Source organism: Gymnogyps californianus, chromosome 11 (assembly GCF_018139145.2).
Source record: "Gymnogyps californianus isolate 813 chromosome 11, ASM1813914v2, whole genome shotgun sequence".
Lineage (NCBI taxonomy): Eukaryota > Metazoa > Chordata > Aves > Accipitriformes > Cathartidae > Gymnogyps > Gymnogyps californianus.
The window spans coordinates 1,164,041-1,187,824 of NC_059481.1; the positions used below are offsets into that span (position 1 = coordinate 1,164,041).

General features: G+C 52.8%; 2 protein-coding genes across 2 annotated transcripts in view; one reads left to right on the forward strand and one right to left on the reverse strand.

The window, feature by feature from the left end:
• Positions 1-1,568: 1,568 nt before the first annotated feature.
• Positions 1,569-5,651, forward strand: NR2E3 (nuclear receptor subfamily 2 group E member 3). The gene is made up of 8 exons (XM_050903449.1): positions 1,569-1,626; positions 2,956-3,106; positions 4,097-4,200; positions 4,287-4,541; positions 4,627-4,808; positions 5,026-5,257; positions 5,335-5,440; positions 5,519-5,651. Exons 1-8 carry the CDS (start codon positions 1,569-1,571, stop codon positions 5,649-5,651), a joined length of 1,221 nt encoding a protein of 406 aa, XP_050759406.1.
• A 4,764-nt stretch (positions 5,652-10,415) lies between these two features.
• MYO9A (myosin IXA) overlaps positions 10,416-23,784 on the reverse strand; it is a 153,789-nt gene continuing 140,420 nt past the window's right edge. Inside the window, 12 exon segments of the mRNA XM_050903446.1 lie at positions 10,416-11,029; positions 11,486-11,628; positions 11,835-12,037; positions 14,203-14,256; positions 15,069-15,192; positions 16,304-16,435; positions 16,913-17,018; positions 17,346-17,474; positions 18,042-18,234; positions 20,518-20,579; positions 22,057-22,168; positions 22,867-22,914. Coding sequence (XP_050759403.1) covers positions 10,548-11,029; positions 11,486-11,628; positions 11,835-12,037; positions 14,203-14,256; positions 15,069-15,192; positions 16,304-16,435; positions 16,913-17,018; positions 17,346-17,474; positions 18,042-18,234; positions 20,518-20,579; positions 22,057-22,168; positions 22,867-22,914 — 1,788 coding nt within the window. The 3' untranslated portion in view covers positions 10,416-10,547.

Consider the following 23,784-nt stretch of genomic DNA (forward strand, 5'->3'; position numbering starts at 1 on the left):
GCAGGCAAGGATGGTGGAGCCATGCTGCAGGCAGGCAGGGTGATGGAGCAATGCTGCAGGCAGGACGATAGAGGCGTGCTGCAGGCAGGAGAGGTCAGAGCAATGCTGCAGGCAAGGATGGTGGAGCCATGCTACAGGCAGGCAGGGTGATGGAGCCATGCTGCAGGCAGGATGATAGAGGCGTGCTGCAGGCAGGAGAGGTCAGAGCAATGCTGCAGGCAAGGATGATGGAGCCATGCTGCAGACAGGGGGGTGGAGTGATGCTGCAGGCAGGGGAACATGGAGCAATGGTCCAGGCAGCGGGCATGGAGCGATGGTGCAGGCAGAGGAGGATGGAGCGACGTTACAGGCAGGGGAGGATGGAGCAATGCTGCAGGCAGCAGGGATGGAAAGAGGTTGTAGGCAGGATGATGGAGCAATGCTGCAGGCAGCGGGGATGGAGGCCTGATGCGGGCAGCGGGGATGGAGCCACGCAGCAGGCAGGATGATGGCACCATGCCGCAGGCAGGGATGACGGAGGGGTGACCCCCAGCCCCCGGATCCACTGGTGTCACTGCTGCCAGCCCTCAGCAGGGACCCGCTGCCAGCGCCCGTCCCCTGGGACGCCTCCGCCGGGGCCACAGACGGCAGCAACACCCCCGGGGCCGCAGGCTGAGCCCCCCCTGGGAGGGACACAGGGGGCTGGGGACACAGGGGGCCTCAGCCTGGCCCATCCCTGGGGACAAGCCGGGCCGGGTGACGGTGGCCACCCGCCATCCCCCTGAGCTGGGCAGGGGGGGGTTAGCGGCTAAAGCCCTCAAATCCCAAATTGTGCTGCCCTGTTACGGCGAGGGTTTAGCGGCGGTTGCGTAACCCCGGGGGCCACCTGGCCCCCACCCGCTGCGGTGTCAGCAGCCCCGGCCCAACGCCCCTGGGGGCCCCCGCGTCCCCTCGGGAGGGGAAACTGAGGCATGGGGGGGCCCCACCGAGCATTCCCCCTCCCCTCGCCATCAGAGCTGGTAATTAATTACTTGGGGGCAGGGAAATTACCCCCCTTAATTACCACTTTTCGTTATTCCCCTCTAACCGCCTTAGCGAAGGGCTTATGTGCTTATAGGACCCGGTGGGTGCCAAGGGGGGGGACACACATGGGGGTCCCTACCCCACGCCCCATCTCCCACCTCCGCTGCAATCTCAGCCTCGCAATGCTGGGTGTGGGGGGGTACAGGCAGCGGCAGGGTGACACCCCCACGGCGGCCTGCAGCGGCGCGCGGCGGGGGGTGGCTTGGGTGTCGCGGGGTTTAGGGTTACAGGGCTGGGGCTCAGCACCTTTTTAATTCTTCATCGTGTGGCTGATTGATCCCCCCCCCGCCCCCCCCGCCCCGCGCAGACACTAAAGATTAAGAGGGTGACAAAGAGGCGGCTGCTTACACAGCACCCGCCGCTAAGCTGCCTTGAAGAGAGCAAGGCAAGAGCCCCGCTGCCTGCAGAGCTGCCGGAGCACCCACCGCCTCACCAGACCCCGGGGCACCCACCGTGGTGGATCCGGAGGGAGGGGAGAGGGAGAGGTTGGGAACGCCGGGTACAGGATGGCTGCGTCACCGGCGGGGTCGGTGGTGAGCGCCGGGCTGGATGATAGCCCCACGGGTAAGAGGTGGTGTTCTGCTCGAGTGGGTGCGACACGGCGGGACCGCGGTCGCCGGTGGGGTCTTTCTCTGGGATGGCTGGGTCCCCACTGTGGTCGTTCTCCAAGATGCCTGGGGGTCCTCATCATGGTTCTTCTCTGGGAAAATTAGGGTCCCCATCAAGGTCCATCTCCAAGATGCCTGGGGTCCCCCGTTGTAGTTTTTCTCCAAGATGCCCGGGGTCTCCATCATGGCCTTCTCCTGGATGCCTTCGGTCCCCATCGTGGCCCTTCTCCAAGATACCTGGGGGTCCCTATCATGGTCCTTCTCCAAGATGCCTGGGGTCCTCATCACAGTCCTTCTCCAGGATGGCTGGGGTCCCCATCATGGTCCATCTCCAAGAAACGCAGTGTCCCCGTCATGGTTCTTCTCTGGGATGTTTGGGGTCCCTGTCATGGTCCTTCTGCAAGATACCCAGGGTCCCCATTGTGACCCTTCTCCAGAATGGCTGGGGTCCCTGTCACAGTCCTTCTCCTGGATGCCCAGGGTCCCCACTGTGATCCTTCTCCAAGATGCCCAGGGTCCTCCTCGTGGTCCTTCTCCTCAGCGCTCGGGGTCCTCCTCGTGGTCCTCCAGGATGGCTGGGGTCCCCATCACGGTCCTTCTCCGGGATGCCTGGGGTCCTCAGCTATCACCCTTCTCCAAGATGCTGAGGGTCCCCATCACGGTCCTTCTCTGGGTCGGGATGCCTGCAGTCCCCAACCCCAACCGTCTCCATGGTGCCCTTGGTCCTCGTCATGGTCCTTCTCCAGGATCCCTGGGGTCCCCAGCTATGGCCCTTCTCCAGGATGCCTGTAGTCCCCAGCCACAACCCTCTCCTGGATGCCCTTGGTCCCCGGCCTTTCTCCAGGGTCCCCACAGTCCCCTGCTATGACCTTTCTCTGGGATGCCCACGGCCCCTTGCTGGGATGCCCAGTGTCCCCAGCTCTGGCCCTTCTCCAGGACACGTCCCGTCCCTGGTTGTGGCCCTCCTCTGGGATGCCTGGAGTCCCCTCACTGGGATGCCCAGTGTCCCCATCCCTAGGGACACCATTTCAGCCCCTTTTTTTTTAGAAGTCCTATGAGAGCTCATCCTGCAGCATCCCGGGTGCTGGGGCATGGGGAGATGCCGAACCCCGTGTGCAATCCCTGGAGTCCCCGAGGTGTCCCCATCCATGTCCCTGGGCTGGACTAGCGGAGGTGGGAGCCACTCCATCACCAGGATGCTGGGGGGCAGCAGGGACTGGCAGGAAGGACGAGGGACATCGGGGTGTCCCAAGTCACCCCAAATGTGGCGGCTCCACTCCCGCAGGGCTGAGCCCGGCCCCCGGCAAGGCGCTGAGCCCCGTGCTGCTGTGCAAGGTGTGCGGGGACACCAGCAGCGGGAAGCACTACGGCATCTACGCCTGCAACGGCTGCAGCGGCTTCTTCAAGCGCAGCGTCCGCAGGAAGCTCATCTACAGGTGGGGACGGGGGTGCAGGTGCAGGGCAGGGAGTTGGGGGACGGGCAGCCAGCGGGGCAGGGACCTTGGGGATGGGCACCCAGAGGGGCAGGGACCTTGGGGATGGACACCCAGTGAGACAAAGACTCAGGGGACAGGCACCCAGAGGGACAGGGACCCAGGGGATGGGCACCAAGCAAGGCGAGGACCCAGGAGGAAGGAAACCCAGCAGGGTAGGGACCCCGGGGCATGGACACCCAGTGGGGCAGGGACTGGTGGGACAGGCACCCAGCAGTGTGGGGATCCAGGAGTTGGACACCCAGCAGGGCAGGGACCAGGGAGACAGGCACCCAACGGGGTAGGGACCAGGGGGACATTCTCCCAGTGGGAGAACGGACCCCGGTGATGGACACTGAGTGGGACAGGGACATGGGGTTGGACAGCCAGTGGGGTAAGGACCAGGGGGACATGAAACCAGTGGGACAGGGAGCCAGGCAATGGGGCATCCAGCAGGGCAGGGACCTAGGGGGATGGACACCAGTGGGACCGGGACCTTGGGGATGGACACCCAGTGGGGCAGGGACTAGGGGGACAGGCACCCAGTGGGGTAGAGTCCCATGGGATGGACACCCAGCAGGGCAGGGACCCCAGGGCATAGGCAATGAGTGGGGCAGGGACCCAGGGGGACTTGAATCCAGCAGGGCAGGGACCAGGGGACAGGCACCCAATGGGGCAGGGACCTGGGGAGGGGTCCAGGGCACCCTCATGGGTCCCGGACACCCATCAAAGCAGCGTATTCGCTGGGACAGGGCACCCATTTGGGACAGGGCATTCATTGGAACAGGGCACCCATTGGGGACAGGGTGCCCATTGGGGTAGGGCACCCATTGGGGGGGATAAGACACCCAACAGGGACAAAGCACCCCCAGGATATGGCACCCATGGGGGCAGGACCCCCCAGGGACAGGGGCCACCCCAGGGGCTGCAGCCAGGTGCCACCTCTCTCCATAGGTGCCAGGCGGGGACGGGGCTGTGCCCGGTGGACAAGGCACACCGCAACCAGTGCCAGGCCTGCCGGCTCAAGAAGTGCCTGCAAGCCGGCATGAACAAGGACGGTGAGATGGGTGGGGGACACACATGGTGATGGATGGCGGGGGGTGACAGTGGGGTGGCCGGCACTGATGCCACCTTGTCCCCACAGCCGTGCAGAACGAGCGCCAGCCCCGCAGCACAGCCCAGGTCCGGCTGGACAGCATCGAGCTGGACGCCGAGCTGCCCCCTGAGCACGTGGCCACCACCCGTGAGGTCCCCCCGACACCCTGCCCAGCTCCCCGTGGTCCTGGTGCCACTGTCGCCGTCACCCCGGGTCCCCGAGCACCCACGCCGCCCACCAACCATCGCTTCATGGCCAGCCTGATGACGGCTGAGACATGTGCCAAGCTGGAGCCTGAGGATGGTGGGTAGCCACCAGTGGGGAGGGGACGGGCAGGGGGTTGTCCCCACAGTGGGGTGACTACCAGCATCCCCTTCTGTCCCTGCAGCCGATGAGACGGTGGACGTGACGGGCAGCGAGCCGGAGCGGGTGGCCGGCGAGTACCAGGTGGCACCGTACCCAGCGGCCAGCCCCGAAAATGTCTATGAGACCTCTGCACGTCTCCTCTTCATGGCCGTGAAATGGGCCAAAAACCTGCCCGTCTTCTCCAACCTGCCCTTCCGCGACCAGGTGGGGTTGGGGACCCCCATGGGGCAACAGGGTCCCCAAAAAATGTAGGCAACCAGTGGGATGGGGATGGCTGGAGCATCCCCACAACATTCACCGCAGGGTCTTGGGGTCCTGCCCCCCCAGAAGATGCTCTTCAGCCAAGCCAACTGTGGTGGCTTCAGGTGTTGGAGGCTTTGGGGGTGACAGGGGTTTTGGGGCTCCCCCCTCCTCTCCCCAGGTGATCCTGCTGGAGGAAGCATGGAGTGAGCTGTTCCTGCTCTGTGCCATCCAGTGGTCCATGCCCCTGGAGAGCTGCCCACTGCTGGCTGTCCCCGAGCCGGCCCCCGGCAAGCTGCTGCCGGCCGCCCTGGACGTCCGGGCGCTGCAGGAGACCCTCAGCCGCTTCAAGGCGTTGGCCGTCGACCCCACCGAATTCGCCTGCATGAAGGCCGTGGTGCTCTTCAAACCAGGTGAGGGGGCCCACCAGCACCCGCCGCTGCCCGTCCCCGTGTCCCCACCCCACCCCGTCACCCCCTTGTCCCTGCAGAGACCCGCGGCCTGAAGGACCCCGAGCAGGTGGAGAACCTGCAGGACCAGTCGCAGGTGATGCTGGGCCAGCACAACCGTTCTCACTACCCCGGGCAACCCATCAGGTACCGCCGTCCCCACGTCCCCATGGGTGGCACCAAGGGGTGAGGACACCAACCCATGGCCACCGCTCTGTCCCCCAGGTTCGGGAAGCTGCTGCTGCTCCTCCCGGCGCTGCGCTTCATCTCCTCCGAGCGCGTGGAGCTGCTCTTCTTCCGCCGGACCATTGGCAACACCCCCATGGAGAAGCTGCTGTGCGACATGTTCAAGAACTGACCCCCCCCACCCTGATGTCACCCGGCTTGTCTGTCACCTTGCATTGGCACCCTGTCACCCCCACCCTGGGTCTCCTCACCCCAGGATGCTGTGGGGTGTGACAGAGCCCATGGTCCCGTTTCCAGGGTGGTAGCCAGGACTATGGGATGCTGGCAGCAGGGACGTGGGACCAGCTTCACTGGGGACAGCTGGCGGCAGGGGGACGTCCCCAAGTGAGTGCCAGACGCAGCGGGAGCACCTCACTGGGGGGGGTGCCTCGATGGGTGCTGCTGTCCCAAACATTGGAGGAATCCATGGACCCAGGGAAGGCGCCCTTGCTGTGGCACAGGCACCCACGGGGACCCACTGCCACCCAAGAGTGACACCAGCCTAGGGGTGACACTTGCCCCAGGGCTGATGCCAGCCTAGGGCATGACACCAGCCCAGGGGTGATGCCAGCCCAGGGGTGACACTGGCCAAGGGTGATGCCAACCTGGGGGTGACACTATCCCAGGGGTGATGCCAGCCCGGGGTATGACACAAGACCAAGGGTGACACTGGCCACAGGGGTGATGGCCATCCTGGGGGTGGTACCAGACCAGGGGTGACGCTGGCTGGGGGTGATGCCAGCCTGGGGGTGACACCAGCCCGGGGGTGACACTGTCCCAGGGGTCACACCAGCCCAGAGGTGACACTGGCCACAGGGGTAATGGCCATCCTGGGGTTGGTACCAGACCAGGGGTGACACTGGCTGGGGGTGACGCCATCCCAGGGGTGACACTGGCCAGGGGTGATGCCATCCAGGTGTGATGCCAGCCTGGGGGTGACGCCAGCCCGGGGCTGGGTGCCCCCCGCCCCCAGCCACAATCACTGCCCCTTGCTCACGGGGCGCGGGGCCCCCCCTGCCGCCACTTCAGCTCCGTGATCCCAGGGGACAGGCGGTGACGGACCCTCGTCCCCGTGTCCCGGGGGGCTCCCGCTCTGCCCCCCGCCCCCCGATTTTATACTCCGAATAAAGAGGACTTTTGCAGCCAGCCTCCTCGCGCCGCTGACTCGGGGTCCCCGTCCTCGGATGGGGGTGGCAGCGGGGGGGGCACCAGCTGAATATTAATAATCTGAATGTAAATAAATTGAAAATAAATTCTCTGAATATAAATAAGCTCAATATAAGTAAGATGAATATAAAGAATCTGAATTAAATAATCAGACTATAAATAAGATTAATAGAAATAATGTGAATATAAATAAATTGAAAATAAATGATCTGAGTATAAATTGTTTGAACATAAATAATCTGAATAGAAATTATCTGAATTAAATAACCTGAATAGAAATAATCTGAAGTAATCTGAATACAAATAAATTGAAAATAAACTATCTGAATATAAATAAACTAAATATAAATAATAGGAAGAGAAATAAAATGAAAATAAGTAATCTGATTATAAATAAATGGACAATAAATTGTCCGAATATAAGATAAATATAATCTGAACAGAAATAATCTGAATATAACCTGAATATAAATAAGATGAAAACAGATAATCTAAATACAAATAAATTGAAAATAACCTGAATAGAAATAATCTGAATATAAATAAGACGAATTAAATAATCTGAATTAAATAACCTGCAGAGAAATGGGCCGGAAGCAGAGGGCCCGGCCCCGGGGGGGCTGGGGCAGGGGAGCCGCCGTCACCCCCCCAGCATCAAACACAGCACCCAGCGCCAGGCGCTCCTCGTTACAGCTCTTTAATTAGCGCGGGTCAGGGCTTCGGCAAGCCGCTCTGTACAGCCACGGGGAGGACTGGAGGGAAAAATCCACAAATTGCACGGGATACACACCACGGTCTGATGGCAGAAGGAAAAAAGACCCCCCCAAAAAACGCCCCCCAACCCTGACAGTAGTTTGGGGGTTCCACAAGCGGCAGCGTCCCCCCGCTGCGGGGCACCAGAAATTCTTCGCCTTTATAGAATTACACTTTTATTTCTCTTTTTTTTTTTTGTTTTTTCCTTTTTTAAAACAATTCCTAGCGCGGATGACACAGGATAATATATCCTCTTACAATACAGACTTTGTTTTTTAATTTACACGCAGCAGACTTATAAATTACTTAAAAAAATTTCCATTAAAAATAATAATAATTAACAGCACGCAGCCCCTCTCCTTTCCAGTAGTAAGTACATTCACGCCGCTCCGGGAAACCCCGGGTTTTGCCCCCAAATCCGGCCCTTTGCCGGAGGGAGGGAGGGAGGGCCGGGAAGGGGCTGCGGGAGATGCCGGGGGGATGCGCCGGCCGGGGACCCTGGAACACCCCGTTCCCCGCCCCCCCCCCCCCCGATTCCTGGGGGATCCAGCGCTGACTGCTAGCTTAGCTCCTGCCCGGATTTTATATATATATATATATATGTATATATTTCTTTTATATATCTTTTCTTTATATATATATATACACACACACAAATATATATATAAAGAAACATATTTTCTATATATATTCTATACATTTATATATATAAATAGAGAAAAATATATAAACATATATTCTTTATATATGGTATATATATTTCTTTTATATATTTCTTTATATATAGAGAAATATACTCTCTATATAAACACATAAATATATATAAAGAAACATATACATATACATTTCTTTATACATACGGAAGAAATACATAAAAATATATAAAGAAATACATATTCTTTACATAGTATATATTTCTTTTTTATGTATATTTCTTTATATAGAAATATATAAAAATATATACACAAAGAAATATATATTCTTTATATATAGTATATTTCTTTTATATATATTTGTATATAGAAATATATAAAAACATATACATGAAGAAATATATATTCTTTATATATAGTATACATATCTCATATTTCTTTATATATAAATATGTATTATATATAAAAGAAATATAAAATATATAAACATATATTTATTCTTTATATATATTTTTTATATATACAGAGAATCTATATTTTTATATATTTTTCTTTATATATAGAATATATATTCTTTTAAATATATTTTCTTTATATATATAAAATATATATATAAGGGAAATATATCTCTCTCTCAAAAGAAATATACATATATATATATATATATATATTTGGAGGCGCTGCCTAAGCCAGATCTGCCGTCCCTGCTGCTCTCGTGCCGCCAGGGCGAGAAAACTGAGGATGAGGATGGAGCCCTTCCACCCGCCCTCAGGGAGCTCCTCGCCCGGCCGCTTTGAGGGCAATTCCTGGGCTTTTAGCTAAAGAGGCTCTAAAATGGCTGGTTTTGGCGCAGAGCACTGGGGATGCTCCCGCTGTTTCCAGCTCCGGGGGGGTTTGGGGTGACTCCCCAGGAGCTTTCACTTTCGTGGCCACCACCCGCCTTCCCAGCGCATCCCGGGTCGGTCCCCAAATCCCTATTTTCCCGTCTGGGGATGGTAAAATCCCATCTTCCCCTATGGATGGGGGATGATTGACTTGGTCTTGTTCCGCTCCCGGGACGCAGCGCCGAGGCGGATGCTGTTCCCGCGCCCCCGCTCTCCCTGCGGCATCTATCGCTTTCCCCCATTGGAAAAAAAAAAAAAAAAAAAAAAAAAAAAATAGTAAAAATTAATAAAATAAAATAAAATAAAAAATAAAACCCCCAATAAATAAACCATCCCTCAAAAGAAATGGCCCTTTGGGCAGGGGGAGAGGGGACCGAAGGGCGGCTCGGCTAAACCCAGGGATGCGGGGATGCCCGGCAGAACACAAAATACTCAGGAAAACCCAAATTTTCAGTATTTTTGCCCCTTTTTGGTGGCATTTCGGGAAAGGACGAGCCTCAACCTGCGACACCCAGCCCATCCGAAAGGACAGATCCAGCCTTTATCAATCTAATTAGCCCCACAGGGCTCCTAATTTTGCCTTTCCAGAGGTTTTCCGGTACCCGGAGCTTCTGCGGGCGCCACCGAGGGTGATGATGACGATGATACGGGAGGGATTAAGAGCCGAGTCGTTAGCTAGCATTGCTAATTAGTCCTGTCATGGGCACCGCTTTTAAATCACGCTAATTACACCTCCAGGGATTTCTTGTTCAAAATAAAACTCAATGTGTGTACTCAGGGTGGTAGCGGCAAATGATGGATGGTGACACCGGCAGCGACACCGGCAGGACGGCTCAGCCCATCGCTTCCCTCCTCCCCGGCCAAAAAATAATAATAATAATTAAAAAAAAAAAAAAGTTCTGTCTGGGGAAAAATATTAAAAGAAAATAATAAAAATATATATATTTACAACAAACTCCAGTAACCGGCATATAAACAAAAATAGCTTCAAGTAGTCCTTGATGATTATTATTATTATTATTATTTTTTAATACTGATGGTCTCCAAAAAAATAAAAAAAAAAAAGAGGAAAGGTGGTTAGGTCACATTAAAAAATAAAATAAAAAAAAAAAAAAGGTGATTTTTGGCAGATTTTAACGCTTTTCCATGCGCTTGGCGTTGGCGTGGATGAGGTGGTTAAAGCGTGGAGGGCTTGGCTGGCTGGAGTGGAGCCGGCGCCGGCTCGGGATGCTCCTGCGGGATTTGTAGGCTTGGTTTTCTCCTACCGACGGGCGACGGCGATTCGGCGCGAGGATTTGGCGGCGCGATGCTCCGAGACGTGGGATGCTCCGAGGGGAAGGGCGCAGGAGCTGGCCAGTGCCCCTCCATCCCCGGTCCAACCCCCCCCCAAAGGTCTCCCCCCCCCCCCCCCCCCCCAAAACCATTAAGGCCACCATTAAAACCGTCCCCCACCGGCCTTTTTAATGAAGAATTCATTCTCCTGGCGTTAACGAGGAAGCCATCGGGAGCGCTGCCGGTGCTGCCGACGGGGAGGATGCTCCGGCGTGCGACGCGTCCCCGGGGTGGAGCATCTCAGACCATGAACTCGTTGCTCCCCAGGAGGACGAGGGGTTGGGCGGCGGCGCAGTCGGCCTCGGGGTTTCTCTTGCGTCCCCCCCCCGTCCCCCCATCCGGGGGCTCTTTGGTTTTCGGGGGGGAAGTTTTCACGCTCTTCAGTTTCTGTTTGCCTTTCTCCGGGTTGAACGTCCCGCGGGTGGTGAACTGAGGCCGGTCCTCAGGATAACGGAGAGGTCCCACGAAGCCCTCGGGGCTCGCTCGGGTTTCGGGGGGCTCGCCGGGCCCCCCCGCTCGGTAGAAAGGCGATTTGGAGTACATCTGGAAGCGCTTCCGGGGCAGGTGGGGCAAGCAGGAGGTGGATGATTGGGAGGAGGAGGAGGAGGAGATGGAGGCATCGGCTGGGTCCGCCGGGTCCGGCCGCATCCTGGGGTGCCTTCGCAGCCGGCTCGGCCCCTCTGCCTTGGCGAGGCGCAGGGAGGTAAGTGCTACGCTTCTCTCTGGGGGGCAGGGGAGGGGAAGGACCACCGGAGGATTAACACCCCGAAACCACCCAGCGTCTCGGCGCTGCTCCCCGGGGACACACGCCACGAAGCCAGGACAACGTTCCCAGCGTCTCGCTTGGAGGTAGCATCACCCGGGAATGATGCGGCGGCGCTGGAGGAGCGCTCACCTCCCCACCAAATCCTGGGTGCTACCACCCACCTCCCCAGGTCCACGTGTTTTAACCCTTAACCCCCCGCCTCTTCACACCCATTTAAATTGCTGGCTTTACCTTTCCTGCAGGCAGGAAAAAAACAAATAACGCCCCCCCCCCCAGGCTATAGAAAAACTGAGCAACCTGATCTCGCTGAAGATGTCCCTGCTCATTGCAGGGGGGCTGGACTAGTTGATTTTGGAAGGTCCCTTCCAACCCAAACCATTCTATGATAAACCCCAAGAACGCCTGGATTTACCCGAGCGATCGGAGATGGCTCCTTCGGAGTCAAAGTTCAAATTTTCGGAGCTGTCGGCGGTGCCGATGGAGGCTTCGGACTCGAGGGTTTCGTCGTCGGAGGCGCGGGGCTCCAGCGTCAGCATCTCGAACGTCAGCTCCTCCCTGCCAAAACCAACCCAGTCCCATTGACCCAACGGGACCAAAAAGGTGGGGAGGAGAAGAAAGGGATGCACGTACGCCAAGAGATCATGGAGGGATGGAGTCCTCCAGGTCACCCTGTGAGCAGCACGTCAACCATATGATGCCAAGCAACATCCATAGGTAACCTATAGCTAGGGGTCGTGGCTTGAACCCTCGGCCACACTCACTTTTCCTTCTGCAGGCTCTCAATCTGCTCAGTCAGCACCTTCTCCTCCTGCTGCATGGCCACTTGCTGCTGCTCCGTCACCTCCATCTCCATGGCTTCCTCGCTGCTCATGGTCTCCTCGGGGACGTCCGTCACCGAGGGCAAGCGCACGGAAACGGGAGACGTCGGGCTGGGGTAGGCGCCACGTCGCACGCGTCCTTTGCCCTGAAGAGAGACAACACCGTCACCACCACCAGCCAAGGTGATTTTGCAAACATCTCAGGTGCCAACCACACTGCTCTCCCAAGGAGCGAAGAAGACGGCCCTGGCCATCGGTCCTCAGTGTGCCGCCGGCGGTCGCACCCAGGACCCTCCAAAATCTCACCCCAGGCTGGGAGAGGTACCAGAAGGACTCAGCATGTTGGAGGGGGTGAGGATGGAGGTGGTGAGAATGGAGGCGGTGAGGATGGCGCTCATGGACCAGCTACCAGCTGAGGGACCAAGCGCGACTTGGATTTCCAAGCAAGCCCAGCTGCTGGCAGGATGGGTTTCCACAAAGCCCACAGCCCGTGCGATGGGAAGCTTGACCTGCCAGGTGGCCGTGTTGGCTTCGGGTGGGAGCATCGCCAGGGCTTTGATTTCAGGGCAGTCGGCTCCCGCTTTATCGTTAGATCGCGTCTCGCATCCTTCCTCGCCCACCCTCGGTATTTCCTGAGCATCGCAATGGTCTCCACTGACTCCTTTGGCAAACGGTAACTCACACCTAATCACGTTGTCCATGCTCGGATCTCATGCGCATGAGATCCAGAAACCGAGACCACCTCCAATGGTCCTTTATAAATACATGTTAATTTTTGTGCCCGCAGTTAGACGGGGAGATTTAATGCAGCTCTGAAGAACCATGTATATTTTTTAATATTAAAACCGACAACGAAAAAGGACTCAAACGGGGGTAGTATGTATGGAGGAATATTACATATGCAGCTGTTTTAATCTTTTGAGCACCAGCTCTACAGATCTGCTCCACGGAGCAGAAGAAAAAGATGGACTTTTGGGGATGAGAGACACCATGGACATTAAAAAGCTTTTATCTTAACCGTTATCATAACCAGACACACCTCATCTTCTAAATTCAAGATCCTGAACAGACCAGGACTTAGGAGATGTCGACCAGCCTGAGTCCTGCCCATCACTTGCTGCCCTCCTCCTGACAACCATCACCCAGGATGAACCTGCATCTCCTTGCGGTTGAAGAGCTTGTTGCAATGCAACTTTTCTCCCCGTAGGACTATCTAAACCCTGCAGCTGGGGCATCCCTGGGTCTTCCTCATAACCCATGTGCCCAGAGCAGGTTTACAGGGTAAAGGAGCCTCCCTTTTTTCCTTTAAAAGTGAGATTTGCTCCTTTTTACCCCTTTCATCTTTTACCGTCACATCTCAGAGAGCTTTCTTCATCAGCAAAGCCCCTCCTGCGCCCTGGCGTTCTTCTGACGACACCTTCTCACGTGGGCTCCTGAGCTGAAGCGCAGCTACCTGAATCCTATTAGCCAAAACCCCTGAGATCCCAAAGATCCCACCGGCTCGTGGACTTAAGCCCCTGCGAAATGGCACGCTCGCGAAACAGCATCAGGGCACAGAGCTCAAATTTTGCTCTTCTCCATCTCGTGGCCCTCACGGGTGCTGAAGGATGGGGAGAAGCATCATGGGCTGAACCTGGTAGGAAGGGGAACTGCCCCACGAGCATCTCCAAAAACCTGCAGGCGCTTTTCTCGCCCGTCGCGGTCTCACTGGGAAGTCAAACTCAAGCTGGGATGCAGTTGGGGAACACAGGGGTTGCTGGACCCCTCCCGATTCAAACCTGGGTGTCCTGACCTTGTGTTCAAGGTGGTGGTGGTGGTGCTCCTCCTCCAAGAAGGTGGAGGAGACCTTTGGATGCCTCATGGTCTCCGTGGCATTCGAGCCGGGGGTTTTATCCACCATCTTGAGATACAGCAGCACTGCGAAAGCAGCTTGATGCTGAAACGCATCCTGAGCGAGCAGAAATTGGGGTGGGAAGGGAAGGGATGAGTCAAGCAAAGCAAAAAAAAGAGGGAAGCACAGGATGGAAAAAGAAAATAAAATAGGAAAAAAATAAGTAGGAAGGGGAAAAGGGGTGGAAAGCGGTTTTTCGAGGAGCTGCGTGCAGGGATGGCCGAGAGCCGGCCGTCCCAAACTCCTGCCACCCGGGGGACCTGCGGGAGAAACAGTGGCCCTGAGGAGCGGCACCCGCTCGGGGACCGGACGGGCAACGTCACGGACAATGGCCGGTGGGACGGGGCTGGAATGAGCGGCGGTGACACACAACGGAGGGACGCGGCGGCTGGCGCAGGGCGCGCTGCAGTTAATACATACCGGGATTGAACTGCGGGTTATGCTCATAAATCTAACTGCAATTAGTACGGGTTTCTGGATTAGAGAGGAGATGAAAAGGAAAGCAGAAGGTTAGAGTGCACATGCCGTCGTCCCTCCAAAAAACCCGTTTTTGTTCATTTTTACGGTGGTTTTTTTTTTTTTTTTAACTGGGATGAGCAGGGCAGCTCTGCAGCACCAGCCGCACAGCCTTGGGCAGCCCCTGCTTGGATTTCATCCCCAAAAAAGCAGGAGCAACGTGTCCCTGAGGACCACAGCGGGCAGCTCCAAGCAGAGGGGCCGCTCAGCTCCTTAGCCCAAGCCTGGGACGACTGCGCTGCGCCGAGTCCGTCCCTCTCCCGCAGCCCAACAAGCCAAGCGCAGCGTGCATCCGCAGCCCGCCGGCCCCCCGGGAAGCATGGAAGCTCAATGAGATGGGTTTGAGGCTCCCAAAAAAGCGGTGCGGGAGCAGGGAGAGCCTTCGGGGAACTCATTTTGCGTTCAGATAATGCGATTGAGCACGAAAAAGGACGGTCCAGGTCTCCCATGGGGCAACATCGAGCCAGTCAATGAAAGCCTCGACTCAACCCAGGACCAAACAAGCTCAAATGAAGGTGGAAACGTTGATCAGAAGCGTCTGAGCTGGAGTGACCACGTTTCTACGGACCGTTCCCACCTCCTCGTGCTTTGGTACGACTCCCTGCAAAGGCGAGGAGCCACCACGGGGCTGAGGGTCCCTGTCCTGGGGTAGATGGTGTGGGAGGTTGCGAGGGGTTTGGGAGGCTGGGATAAGCAGGAGAAGATAAGGTAGGGTTGCTTCAGGGGCAAAGAGAGGACAGGAGGGGACAGAGACGGCTTTGGCATCTCACCATCGATCTGCGGATCAAGGAGAGGCGGCTCTTCGCTTTGTTCTCTGCAAACTCCAGGCTGTTGATGTCCTTGAGACGAGCCTTGTATTTGTTCATCTGCTCGATGACGATTAATTCTACGCAACTAAGCGGGGGGAGAAAACCCAAAAGAAGACAAAATGGGAGGAGGAAACGATTTGATCTGAGCTGTCTCTGTCTTGCCTGAAGATCGGCCTGATGGAAAGGCACGGAGGGAGAAAGCTCCAGCTGGAAACCAAAGGGTAGTGGAAATTCCCCTAAAAAGAGTAATAACGGGCTATGGATGGATCGAGGAACTCGGACTAGAGAAATTAAAGACCTCCAAGGATCCCACCGGAGAAATTTCCCCCCTTGGAAGAGGGATCAAGGAAGTACAAACCTGGGGAAGGCAGGTTGCTTCCAACTTGCCTGCACGCGGCAACGCTGCAGCAAGCTTGTTTAGCCGAGCTGACGGTTTAATGCTGTCAGGAGTGTGTTTGGGGAAAAAAAAATAATCCTTTCTGTATAATAAAATTAGAGGATGTGCTACAACTAAAGTCTAAGGGAGAAGCTACAAAGAAATCCTGTTGAAGGACGAGTGCTCCTACCAGCTGGGTCTCTAAGCACATTCTGGTCTTCAACAATTTTAATACTTACTGGAGGTAAAACTGCCTCTTTCAGAAGCCCAGCCCTTCACTGGATGGTTTCCATTATTATCATTGTCTCCATTATCTATTTTTAAATCTATTTAATATCACCCAGACTGAATTTGGGCAAAGCGCTTCACTTTTTCTCTGTAAAACCTTTGCAATTGTGTCAAATACCTTAAAGAAATCTAAGTACGCAATATTAATATTGCTGCAGACCAAACAAGCTCACCTCCTCAAATAAAAAAGACAAAATTAAGTAAGAATAAAGATCTGCTTGCCATAACATGGGATTAACTACAAAACCATTTCAGCACAAGCTCCACCTTTTCCTGCTGAGATGTGCTGGGCAGGAGCACAAGTTGATCTGCTCTTGTGGATCCTTCATTGCTTAAAAATCCCTGTTCAACAACCTCTTGGGGATTGAGAGAATATGAAATATCTTCATGAAGATGCATTTAATACGTGTTTAGAATTTCCATGCTAAAGCTCTCTGTTCTTGAGCCATTTGACCGTACTAAGGGTTACCAAGATGTGAGCAGTGACATGGTAGTGGTTATGGAGCTGGATCATCCAGCACCACGTTCTTACGTGGTTGTTTTGCTGATGTCCTGAACGCTCTGCAGCGGGTCCGTCGTATCGGGGCAGCGGAGGATACAGGGAGCAAAGACGATGGCCAAGGCGTTAGCTGACATGCGATTGGTCTCTTCTTGGAGGGCAATCCTAAAAAAATAGGGATTAAGAGAGAAGTTAGAGGTGAAGGCACCTCCACTGCACCTCTTCCACATGGCCGTGGATGAATAGAGGAGACGACATTTCTTGCAATCTTGCTCTGCTAGCAAGCACGCTGCTCTGCCCTCATCTTTGCTCTGCTCAATGGAGAAAGTCAAACCTGAAGACATCTCAGGTGTTCCCAAGGCAGGCAAATAAGCGGCGTTTCCCACCCAAAAAATCCTGTCCCTGCAGTGCGAGAGGCACCACGGACCCGGAGGCACCACAAGCGGACGAGAGCACTGCAGAGGTTACTCATCAATACAAGCATCATTTGGAGAAACAGCTCTGGGGCCACCTCCTGGGAGACATGATGGGCCTGAAAGCTCTTCCTTTTCCCTTGCCCACCTGCTTTCGGTCACAGCTGTTTCGGTATCAAGGATGCCCGAGCATCCTCCCCTTGCCCGAAGCTGCCCTGACCCAACATACCTCACCAGGTGGAAGATGAGACGCTCCAAGGTGCTGAGATGGGTGCGGGAGAGCTGGTCGATGACCGAATACACTCCCCGCACTGTCTCCTTCCTCTCCTGGAGGCCTGCGGAGAAAGGACCAGCGTTTAGGGGCGGCTTCTAATTCTTCCTCCTATTTAAAACGATACCTTCTTAACGCTTACTTACTTCTACTACTTAAAAGATGGATCTTCTGGCTAATGGTTTGGGCTGAAATCTTGGGCGAGACTGAATTGCCCATGGCTTTACGTAAAAACCCCCTTATAGCCAAAAAATCAGACTTTGAAACCAGGTAAATATAATTTGGCAAAACCAGCTGGTTTGGGCCCAAAGAGTAAATAAAAAATTCGGCACTAAAAGTGGCCACCGTTTCCTTCTGCCAAAGGAACAGGATAGCGAAGGAGGCTCCTTACCCATCGCCCGCAGAAACTCCTCGTAGAGCTCGAAGGTCATGAGAGGGTTGGGCAGATCTCGGAGCCACTGCTTGAACACGCTGGCAATGACGTGGATGTTGTAGTCGTCTAAATTCACATTATCGATGTCTGGGTTTGGCAGCAGATTGAGGAAAAAGAAAAAAACCAAGAGGCAACGATCAATATGAAGCCGTCAGTGAAGCCAGGGGGTTGGACTAGATGACCTTTAAAGGTCCCTTCCAACCCAAACCATTCTATGATAAGCTACTCCTCTACAATAGAAAACGTTCATGTGCCACCCCAAAACCACGCTGCGTTTAATGGCAAGAAATCCAGCACCTGATTTCAGCTCCCCATGTTAAAATTAGAGAGAAATGCATTTGCCAGGACAAGTAACCTTAGCTGGGACCAGGATTTCTTTTCTTGCTGACATCGATTGCTATGGTGTAAGTAAGGCAGCGTTTTCCCTCAACTGGAATGACTTTTTTCACGTATTGCACCCAAAAAAGCATGAGTTGGTGACTCAAGTTTTGATTGGAGACGTGAAAGCATCACTTGCACAGCCCGTAGTCGGGGAAGGCAGGACCGCTCCCTTGTTTCGCCCTGATGAAGCATCCCACCTTCCTTACATCCAACCTTGTTGTTGCAGAGATTTTTCTCCCCGTGTGGGTTTTTTTTTTCCCCCCATCCTTTTACCTGTATCGAGTCCTTGCCGCAGCTCCTTGATCTTGTTGGTGGACCCTGATTTTCTGTAAATGCCCTCTGTGTACAGCCCATGCATTTCGATGTAGTTGATGAGCTTCTCCACCAGCACCGGCACCGCTCGCTCCTCGCTGGTCAACCGGGAGAGCTCCACGCCAAACTGCCGAGATGAGAGCTCGGGGTCATACTGAAGAGGAAAAGGAAAAAAAGGGTTTTAAAATCCTTTTAAGGAAGCAATGCTGATGCAACGCCTGGATCCAACTGCTATTCAGACTTCTTCAGCTGATCCAGGTGACGTGCAAGTCAGTCTAATGAAGGACAGGACAGCCAGCAATGTACATCTTGCAATGCTCAATCGGTCTCTGGACATGCACCTGAAGTCATAAAAGTTTGAATTTTCTTTCTTTAACCACCCCACTGTGCTTATATCCTCAGCCTGGCAGAGCCAACGCAGCTGGGCATGGTCCTCCTCTACCTCCTGCCCCTCTGGCACCATCTCCAGGGATGATTTCACTCCCCAAAGAGAATACACGAAGCAGAACAGGTAAATCTGAGTCTTGGGTACTTAGATCAACTCGCAGCATTGGCAATTACAAAATGTCTGTGAACAAACATGATGCCAAAATAAGAGCATGAAAAAACCCATCTCCATCTGTCAGGAAAGACCCTTTTGCTGGCTGCAAACGCTCACTGGAGAGATTTGATAGCTGGCAAATTCAAATGTGAACAAAGTCCTCCTGCATGGGAGATTCTGAGTGGGAAAAATCAAAAGATCCAGTAAAATTTTGACACAAACTCCCGGCCCCAGCAAAAGGAACGTGAGATGGCACACGCTGCAACCCAGTCGTCAGCAAGACGGTGGTGACCATGACCCAGGTCACAGCTCCCCTTATAACCACTCCTGCATCTTTGTTCTTCCCATTCAACGTCATCCTTTCATCGATCTTGTCAACCTTACGAGATGATGTGGGGAAGATGCCCATGTTGTTTCATGCTCTAGGGAAGAAAACCACTCCAGGAACATCTGGTCTCAGCTACCAGTTGAAATTCATCACCTGCTGTTCAACCTGTCTGCTTGGCTGCTAAAACCATCAGCAAATGCAATGCCACAAAACCCATGTGCTACTTGACTCAAATCAAGTAGCTCTGAGACGAGGACCAAGCATGGTTGAAAGCAATTCTATGGCCATCGACAGATGAGCTTGGCGTTTGCTCAAGTTCACCATAGATCTGGTGAAACAGATCCAGTCTGGGACAAGGCTAACAGTTACAAACCCAACTGTTGCCAGAAAATAAAGACCTCTTTCTCAAAGCATAATAGATGGTTCACGGCTCCCTGTCGCTGAATACAACCCTAAAAACGTTAGCCCACCAAGCACAGACAAGCCAGAGCCTTCCTAGAGAAGGACCTTCAACTACCCAAGTGGAAAGCTACCGTGGAGACACGGTGAACTCGCTTCCTTGAGTACAGCACAAAAACTTCCTTGTGCCGAGAAACCCCAAGAAACGAGAAGGCTTCAAGCATCTCTGAGCTTCTCTGAAAAAAAATAATCGGAGATCTCATTGGACTTCCCAGATTTTAGAGCAGAAACTCATAGGAGGCGTTCCCAGCTCTTGCAGAAATACTGCCAGAAAGGGAAGGAGTGCAGCAAAAATACTATATATATTCAAAATACAAATATATTCAAACATATATATCTTCAGTGTATATATTTAGATTATTTCTTGGGAAAAATGTAATCATGCAGCTTTAGAGAGGCTGTATATTACGGAGGCTGTTCTTCCTCGAGAAGCCTCCCAGGGAGCTGATAAAGCTTTGCACACATTATTATCTTGGCTGTATTATCCTTCTTTTGGGCACAAAAGAAACTATTTAAAAGAAAAACCATCAAATCTTGATGATTCATTGTTACCCAGGGCGACCTGCTGCATTCATTCCCTGTTCTCCATACCCTTAAACCCGGCAAACAATATTTAATTCCCCTCTAAGGAGGACGGTGCGTGCTTGAGCACCCTCCACTCACCCTTCCTTGCTCAGCTGCAGTACTGCCGCTGTTTGGGGACCGCGCCGTGAGCCTGAGCAGGGACCAGCAGGGTTAAGAATAACCCATATTTCCAAAAATAACCCCACATTTAAGAATAACCCCACATTTCCAAGTCCTTAAAAGCTATAAAACGAGGCAGCTTTCTATTATTCAGTGCGGTTACAAGGCAGGGAACATCACCGCAACATCTGCTGCATGACTGGGCAGATATATAGTGACGCATCGCTGCGTTACTCCCAAAATACATGCAAACACCGAAGCACTGGTGGGAGAGACCTCCAGGGATCTCTGGTCCAAGCTCCTTCTCGAAGGAGGGTTACCATCAGCATTATATCAAGTTCTGTGCCTGCAAACATTTTTTATACAAGCTTGGGATCGCCGTCTGAAAGGTATTTAATGAAAGAAAAAGAATGAGAGGCATTTACCTTTTTGGAGCACTTGGTCGTGGTTTTAAGACAGCACTTCTTGTGACAAGCATATTTACATACTGCAACGAAGAAAAATAGTATTTAGTAATCCAAAAAGTCAGATCGCTGCAGAAATATGAATTAATATGAATTAAGGAGCTCCTCTCAGGACTAGCAGGTCAAAAGCACGTTGAATTTGCAGTTTCCAGGGGCCAGGTCTATATTAGATCCACTCAAACCAATCAACCAACCAAACAAAAAAAAAAAGCCTGTAATTTTAAAGGTCCTGTTGTCGTGGTTTAACCTCAGCCAGCAACTAAGCACCACGCAGCCGCTCCCTCACTCCTCCTCCCCTCACCCTGCCCCGGTGGGGTGGGGAGGAGAATCGAAAACAAGTAAAACTTGTGGGTTGAGATAAGAACAGTTTAATAATTTAAATGATAGTAATAGTAATGAAAAGGAAGATAACAAAAAGAGAGTGAAATATAACCCAAGAAAGACAAGCGATGCACAACGCAGTTGTTCACCACCCACTGACCGATGCCCGGTTAGTTCCTGAGCAGCGATCCGCCCCTCCCGGCCAATTCCCCCCAGTTTATATACTGGATGTGACATTCTATGGTATGGAATATCCCTTTGGCCAGTTGGGGTCAGCTGTCCTGGCCGTGTCCCCTCCCAGCTTCTTGTGCCCCTCCAGCCTTCCTGCTGGCTGGGCACAAGAAGCTGAAAAATCCTTGACTTAGTATAAACACTACTTAGCAACAACTAAAAACATCGGTGTGTTATCAACATTATTTTCCTACTAAATCCAAACCACAACATTATACCAGCTACTAGGAAGAAAATTAACTCTATCCCAGCCGAAATCAGGACACCCGTATTTAAGTCCCTGAAACATTAAAAAACCCCGGATTGATCAAGTCAGAAAATAATCCATGAGTCACTCTGAGCTCTCAGACATGGATACACTCAACGAGGTTGGAAATAGCACCTAATTTGTATTCTTCCTGCACTGGACATCAGCCTGAAATACCCCAGGGTCGATACTTTCAACCTAATCACAGAAATGCTGGAAAAACCAAAGCGATGGATCAACCTTTCCCATCGCTCCTCCTCCATTTTCCTCATCTCCCCGAAAATTCACGTGCCTGGAGGTCAAATAGCCTAAGCCAAATGAATTCGCCATCGTCACGAGAGCCACAGGCATCCTACGGGCTGAAGCCGTAGGGCATGTTTGCCATACCCGACTCTACCATCCTTCTCACCGTGACCCCTTAAATATGGTTTGACCATATGACCTTATAGGATAAGATGTGTAACGCAAAGCTCCCACACACAAAACTAACTCTACCACGAGGACTGGAAGGACTGCTGGGATGGACTTACTAGTTGACTTCAGAAACCCTTAAGCTCTGTCCCAAAAGCTCTTCTAATGTGAAAAAACCCAAATTATTTGAGAGTAGGGTTGCAGGCAACAGCAGCGAACACCTTTCAAAATCCAAAACCTCATCACTGTGATACAAGCACACAAAAAAAGACCAAAGAGAGCGTGCTTACATTTACAAACAGAAGCCCTGTCCATTATCCAGATCAAGGAGGAACAATATTCACAGTAGGTGGGGATGCTGTACTGGGTCGCCTTAAAAATGTGACCGTTGTGCTCTTCCACCTGCGACGATAAAGGTTGGGTGGTGAGAAAAAGGAGATGGGTGCTTAGTCTGCTGCAAAATGGGGAGATGAACATGGTCAGCTCTCCAACTTTTAGCTGTTATTTGCTTTTATTTGCTGTTTTTGTTTCCTTTTCAGCCCAATAACCCCACAGGCAACCCAAACAGACATCCAGTCTGTACGGGAACAGAACCATCACGCAAGCAGGTTAGAAACTGTGTTTGACTGAGGTTGGCTGGTCAACTTCCCCATGTTAAGAAGGTCTTGTATGCATCCATGGCCCCTTTTTGCTCTGCACCTGCATCCTTCCTAGTACTATCATATCCTTTAGGAAAAAAGGAGATGTAATTTCCTACATCTCCGATATTAGAGATGTAAAACACACACTAGAAGTTTATGCAGAAACCCAGAACACCACTTTCTGTTTTGCTTTCAGTTCGTCTATAATAACTCTTGACATTACTGTCTGGACTGATGTGGGACGTGTTTTCAGAGAACAACCTACAGAGATCCTTGATGAAGCAAACCAAATCCACCTTGCCCATCTTTCTAGCACGTCCTTTCATGGCTGCACATTCATTACGGTGTGATGTTCGGATCTCAGCATAGGACGTGTCAGGAGCAGGTCTCTTATCGCTCGTCATTCTGGCCACAAGGACATTAATTTTTTAATGCACAGGCACAGAGTGCTCAACTCACCACATCCGCTTCCTTTTTTCTTCTCTTTTTTCGTTCCGTTTTTGGCACCTGGTATTAGAAAGAGATTTAAGCGTATTGATGGGCAGTTTCCCCAGGTAAAGCGTACAGAGGGCTCACATCTAATGTTGCCCACTGCTTTCCAGCCCCATCCCCCAGTACACCTGCAGCCCCAGGAGAGTCACTCTAGAAAACTCTCCTACGGATCACCCCGTTTTCAGAAATCCCCTGGACAACTGTCCCCATCTTCATCTCAGAGTTGAGCTTAGCTGCTGCTCTAGCTCCAAGTTCAGCATCAGTGACCTAAAGCTCTCCCATCTCATGCAAGACACCCAAGGAGAACGTGGCACAGCACTGCAGCTGGAGCTGATGCTCAGCCTGCTCCGAAGAAAACCTGCCTGGAGAGGAGCCTGGGGAGGACTCGGAGCAGAAGAGCCAGAAGATGGGATATTTGTACAATAAACACCATCTCCCAAGCCCAGCCTGAGACCCTGTGGTTGTCCTCGCAGACAATACGGAGCAGAAAGCGAGGAGATTAGGTTTGTGAAAGGCACGCTGCAAGCTCTGACTGCTCTAAAAACTGTACCTAGACCCCGGGGACAGCCACTGCCCGTGTCCCCTTCTCCCGCAACCCAACCAGTGGTGAAGTATATGGTCGCTTGGGAAGAGGTCAAGAGACTAGTAAAGCTTGTATCTTTTTCATTTTCCCTCAAAGATTGAAAAAAACCCCCCAAACTGAAAAAGAAGCACCGGGAGCTGCCTTTCCAAGCATCCATAGATGGTTGCAGCTTTGCCCTGGAGACCATATCTACACGTTGGCATTGGCCAGGGCCCAGCTCAGCCCAGATGTGAACTGGGATTTGCTGAGCCCAGTGAAACACGACGAACGAATCATGCCTTGCGTGCCGCCTTATGTTGTCC